The sequence below is a fragment of the Aplysia californica genome, unplaced genomic scaffold (assembly GCF_000002075.1).
Source record: "Aplysia californica isolate F4 #8 unplaced genomic scaffold, AplCal3.0 scaffold00676, whole genome shotgun sequence".
Classification (NCBI taxonomy): domain Eukaryota; kingdom Metazoa; phylum Mollusca; class Gastropoda; order Aplysiida; family Aplysiidae; genus Aplysia; species Aplysia californica.
Genome location: NW_004797946.1, coordinates 25335 through 31746, shown reverse-complemented (window position 1 = coordinate 31746; position 6412 = coordinate 25335). Strand labels below are relative to the sequence as shown.

The window sequence follows — 6412 nt, the reverse complement described above, 5'->3', positions numbered from 1 at the left end:
GAGAGAGAGGGGGGGGAGGGAGACAGAAACAGAGACAGGGACAGAGCCAGAGAGAAGAAAGAAAGAGAGAGGTAGAGTGAAAGAAAGGGAGATAGACAGTGATACATCCTACCAGGGACGAGAGAGAGAGACAGCAGAATAAAAGAATGTGCCTGGTGGGGACACAAAGTCCAATGTAAAAGATGTAACAGTTGGCCTACTTGTTTTGTTTTTTCTGAGACGGTGGGAGAAAGTGAGAGTGAAAAACTATCATCGGTATGTGCCAACAGTTTATCTTTCGTTTTTTATGCACCTACCGAGGCAAGCTATTGTTCTACAAAAAGGTCATGTTTATTACCAGACGACAATCTGAAAAAAATAAACAAACGAGTTTGCTGACACTTGCAGTCCTAAGCAGACATAGCATGATATACTGATCACCTTAACCATTTCCTCTCCTCTTCCCCCTTTCTTCCCCCGGAGAAATAAAAAGGAGAAATAAAAAGATCCGGTAGGCGGTGAGTAGAATAAGACACACAATATAACAGTGATTGCAGCAGGAATCTGAGCTGCCGAATCAGTTTAAAGAAAAAAATGGGAAAATATAGAGATTTCTTTGAAACCTGAGTTACATTTTATAGTACTTTTCCCCTTTTTCTATTTATTAAACTTTAATATATTGTGGACCAAATTTTTTTCGGTGAACTGTTTATTCTACTTTTCTCCTGTAGCATCAGTGAGTAGGGGCAACCTTCTCTTTCTTGCAATGGGATGGAAGGGAATTCCATAAAATTATTCAGAAAAATCCTAAACCTAAACTGCTCAAGATTCTGTAGGTAAAATTTGTAAGAAATAACCCTGGCACAAGGACAAAAAATAGAGACTCAAACACATATCAAACATTTCATGAAATATTGGGGACAATTGTCTTACAGAAGAATTTGACAGTATCAGTAAAACAATCAGTTAGTTTGTTTAGTAGTATAGGGTTTTACGGCGCTCGCAACTGCTAAGGTCATATGAGCGCGCAAAACAATCATCAGAAAGAAGTAGAAGAAACTCACCGAAAGAGAATCATCCATATTATAATTGGCCAAATTCAATCCTGACTTTGTCTTCCAGATCTCATCTTTCAAAGCCTGGTTTAAAGCTGGATTGATAAAGAAACACTCTGAGGATGACAAAACGGAATAGTGGAGAAATTACAAAATACACAGAATCTAACACCATGTGTACATCCTGTAACAAGAACTTCGGGAGGCCATTTTATGATTAGAATCTGTGAATCACTGCACTTAAACTTATATCATCATTCTTATCGTTCACATACTTTTTTTTAATGTCTCCTCATTCAAGATGAGCTACATAAAGAAACATAGTATGGACAGAGCACACCACACATTTAAACATTTTAATATAACATGATGATCTGTATGAACTTCGTTAGACAAAGTCAATCTACATGACATATTTATTGTAAATTACTTTTGCTGTTTTTTCTTGAGGGCAAAATTTATTTTGGTACATTTCATTGTCTTTATTATATAGGCCCCTTGAAATATCAACGTCTTCTGAACCATTTCACAAAACAATAATTATCTGTATTAACAACTTGTGACAAGGCAAGCAGAATTTTTTCTTCTTTTACAAAAGTGACTTTTTAAAGAAAAACACTAGATCTAGCCAGTATAGAAACTTGTTCAACATTGTTTCATTTGGGTGTTTCTGAAAAAAAATATAAAAATGAATGCTTACAAATTTTTAATATATCTCAATAAAAAAAGCTGGACACCCACCAAACAAAAAAAAAAAATACTATATGATTACAAAAGGAAACAAACATGCTTCCATTCCGGCCCATATATTTGTTATACCCTCAGCTGCACAATTGCGGTAAGAAGCCACAATTGCATACAACAACAAATCTATTCAAGTATGAGATCAAAAGAAAGTCACTGCAGCAAATTTCATAACCACCACTATAGTCACAACAAATTGCACCACTTTTTCTTCATCCCTCAGACCACTATGATTCATTAGACACACTTCTATAATTTAAAGCTTTAAGGCTACTCAACCAAGCTCCACAAGACACTCATTGCCTTCCATAGTGAATGTATCCGTGCCTTGAACAATCAAGCATGAAGAATTACATTCATGCAACAGGCTACGAAATGGCTACACGCACTGCCTTTACCGTGCACATCAAGTGGAACATAAAGGGGTTCACGCCTGTGTGAAGCTTATTTAGCCTGCAGCATTTATGTTTATAAACTTCAAAAGAGCCCTCAACCAAGATGATTGCACACACCGGAAAAGCCAGGATATTAGACACTAGAAAGGGCATCTCCCATAACATAAAGGTATTTTCCCATTCTCATGATTCTGATCAAACGTGAGCCAAACTTGATTTCTATGTGGTCCTCAAAGTTTTTATCCTTGATTGCACATCGTTAACTGAGGCATGCTGAACTTTAAAAACACGTACACAAAGCTTTCAAAGGCAGTTCAACGTTATGATCCATCTTCTATGCAGTGCAGTGCAGAAATATTTTATGAAAGATGCATCCCTTTGTAAACAGTAATGCACACAGACAACTTGCGCTAAAATAAAAAAAGGCAAAATTTTATATTTCATGTTGTTTCTTTTGATAATTTCTTGGTGCATTAATTTTCAAAGATCTTTGCTTTTCTGTCTATTTTTGCCTTGTTATAGCATTAAAACAGAGGTGACAGCTGCCATTATGGACTTGCCAGGAACATAAATTAATGAAATAAAATTTAAAGCTGATTTTTTTTTTTTTAAGTTCCATAAAATGTTCCTGATAACAAAACAAGAAAGAAACAGAGCCAGGATAGAAAAGACAAAACGAAATGAAACAAAGAAAAGGGAACATCTAAAGAAAAATTAAAACAAGATGCAAAGCGCATTCATTTGCCAAAAAGCCTTTCATCAGGACACATTATCGCAGACAGTGACTCATTCACCTCCCACTTCAAAAAATTAATTCAAAGCTAGTTTTTAACTCTACTAAACAATCTTGAGCCACACCAAAATATTAAAAGAGTTGAAAAAAGAGCAACTTTAGAGTATTTTATCTCCCTTCGTGACAACAGCTTGAGCAAAGAAACTCTGAAGTATTTTAAGATCTTGTACAAATCCTGTACAACTGAACTCTGCCATAATTCCCACATAATATTAAACAATCACAATTGAGACCAATGATTTAAAACGAATAAATACTTTTCACTTTTTCAACTTGAATACACACAAAATAAACGAAATACCTCTATCAAGAGATGTATTATGAACTTAACTAAAATAAGATTATAAATTACTCTTCACTGCATCTTCACCAGTTGGCTACTTTTTTTAACCTCAAACTTACTCCACAGACTTTTAACAGTTCAAACAGTCAGTCACAATTTTCCTTACTCAGCGTGCCTGTACAAAATAGTTCTGATTATATATTGTCAACCTCTGCTGAGTCGAATGAATGCCACGAGAGCAATTTAAACTAGTAAACAGTTGCAACTGACAACTGTCCTATTGATTAGCAGAAAGCATCTGGGACACCGAATTGCAACCAGGCTATTCTAAGCTCTCCATTGAAGAGAAAAGTGTATAATAAATTCATGGTAGTTGGATGCCTTTTCACTCTCCTAAATTTTATGCAGTGAAGCTAGCCTACAGTTTATCAAAAATGATTTATATAATGATCATGTCATGTCTGTCTAAAGATTTTAAAATTCCCCATTTCCAGGTCATTTTTTACAGAAGAAACAACAATTGTCTCCCGCAATATAACTGGTCTAGAGAGGTCCTTGCCTACATTTCTAAAGATTAAACTTTGACAGAATAATCAACAATGACAGTCAAAGCTGCAGGTCAAAACTTAGAGATACTAAAAACCAAAAAAACATTTTTCCTCATCACTGTACTGTCTGTACCCAGACATTTTGACAGATGATAATGTAGGCCTTTTAGTAAAAATTAAACTCTTGTTTTTCTTTTGCCTCAGCTCACTGGAATAAAAAACATTAAAATGTTTTTACTTTCTATCATAATCATGCACCAAATATTTAGGAACATTTGGATCTTTTTCATACAAAGCCATATATATACATAGTCTCTATCTCACAGTACTCCCCATATCATAGTGACACTTTATTTACGTTTCATGAAACAGAAAGAATTTAATTTTTGGGGAGAAAAAAGTGACTTCCAGTTCATAATTTCATAAGAAGACATTCTTTTACTTAATCTATCATATATCAATTAATACTAGATCTATTTCAATTTCAATTTTTTTTAAAAGCCAATTTGCTGTTGGCGTGGACCAGCCTTAACAAGAATATGTCCATTTTCCCATCACTCTCTCTACTTAGAACTTCAGGCCCAAAATCTTCAGACTCATCACTAGATCTAGATCTACCAATATTTTAATAAAATAGGGGCCTACCCAAAAGAGAGCAAACTATTTTCTGATTTCAAAAGTAGCAAACACAGGTTCAGTGAAAACATCAGCAAACACCACCCTCAGGAAAGACAGCAATTAATCTGAATAATATTTTTTAAAAACAAAAAAAATATCAGGACTAGATCTATATAGGCTTAGGTCTAGATATCTAGATCTAGATCTAGATTCTAGATATAGATCTATGTACACATTTACTGATCTACTGTAATCACAATGTTGAACAAACTTTTTATAAGTTTCAAAGCTTTTGTAGGCCTAACAAACTTTAATGTCCTTCACTTCAGTTTCAGTGTTGGCTACATAGATGGGCTATTTATGGATTTTATGCTACACTTATTTTTTCTGTAAATACAAGACAATACGTAGATTAGCTAGAATCTAGAATCTAGAATCTAGATCTAGACTCTATAATCTATATTATAATAATAACAACTCATTCGGATCTGGCCAGACCTTTGTTATAATACTTTGTAGGGACGAAATGAAAAATAGGGAACTTGAAAGAGTGGGCAACACCCAGGCAGAGGCGATGATAGTTTTATTGACAGAAAGGAGCAGGGCTGCCTTGGAAGAAAATTGCTTTTACGTCTGTCTTTGAAGCAGTTATTTACACTAGTCTACCGATATCAGCAGAGCTAATGAAAGGCGTCTAGGCCACTCCAAACAATTTGTGTCCAAGCCTAAGGGCAAACATTCTCTCTCCCCAGTCTGCTGTAGCGGTAATAACAGTCGATAAAAACTGGGTCAGGCTACTATTCTGAACTATTCACCGAAGAATAGAGTCAGAGCAGCGGTCTCCCTCCTTTCACTGAGTGTGCTGTACTCAAACCATAAACGAAGAGACGAACATAGCGTGTTAAGCTATACAAACAACACAAGTAGAAGCGGTTAACTCACTCTCGTGAAAAGGTTGTGTTTTCTCCTGTTGTGAAAGGCAACAAGATGAAAAACTGCGACTTTCTTCGAGAACACAGCGCGAGAGAGCCAGAACCACTCACCGTTATTATGATGGCTACTTCTTCGACCAGGAATGAATCATTGGCAGGCGAGAAAAAACTCTTCTCACTGCCAATACACTGACACTTAATCAATCATTTACGCACTTAGTCAGACACTGACACATCATACTAACCGTGTTTGCTTTGAAATTTTCCCATACTAGAAAAGTTTTAGTCCATCTTGCGCCGAGACATCAGCAGGGACGACTGACTGCCAGTGCCACCCATAGTAAACAAGTCCCGCCGCACACACACAGACACACACACACACGGGACGAATGCGAGAAGAAACGGCCCAGCGAGCGGGGTAACGAACGGGCACAATACGGAAGGGGAAACGGGATTAAACTGTTTATCCCCACCGAGCAGTTAGCCGAACACGAGCGCTTGTAGTTGTAGAGAGAGAGAGAGCGGTGTGTGTGTGCTTCCTCGCATCCCTCTGACGAAATAAGGGGCGGAGCAAAGGACGAGCGCAAGAAGTGGCGAGGGCAGAAACTGAACGACAGAGGAATAATGATGACATTCGTTTTCGTAGTGAGAATAAAAACTTTTGGAGAAATTAGCCGCAAATATGTTTGCAACAGGGGGAAAAAGTTTTTGAAGCCGACGCGCAGTTTGAAGTAATTGGAGGCAAGGAAATTGGGAAATAGAGATCGGTGTTTTTTAGACAAATCGTCAAGGTGAGCACGAGGTTTTACCCCCGGTTTGAGCAGTGGTTAAAAAAAAGGGAAAGAAAAAAAAGAAGAAAAGAAAACGAGTAGAGTATCCTGGCATGTTTTCGTCAAGCCTTCACGTTTTCTCTTTTAGTTTCTTGTACGCCGCCTCATATCATCGATAGTTCCGACAGGAGGGTTTTGTTTCCCCTTTCATTTTTTTTTTTAAACTGCAGGTCCTATGTTTGTTGTTTGTTGGGGGTTTTTTTTGGTTTTGTTTTGGGGTTGAGGTTTTTTAGGG

General features: G+C 36.8%; 1 protein-coding gene across 1 annotated transcript in view; it reads right to left on the bottom strand.

The window, feature by feature from the left end:
• LOC101863377 (protein naked cuticle homolog 2) overlaps positions 1-5845 on the bottom strand; it is a 92923-nt gene extending 87078 nt beyond the window's left edge. Inside the window, exons 1-2 of the mRNA XM_005108296.3 lie at positions 5593-5845; positions 1044-1150 (exon numbers count right to left, since the gene is read on the bottom strand). Coding sequence (XP_005108353.1) covers positions 1044-1150; positions 5593-5617 — 132 coding nt within the window. The 5' untranslated portion in view covers positions 5618-5845. The remainder of the gene's footprint in view (positions 1-1043; positions 1151-5592) is intronic.
• Positions 5846-6412: the final 567 nt, after the last annotated feature.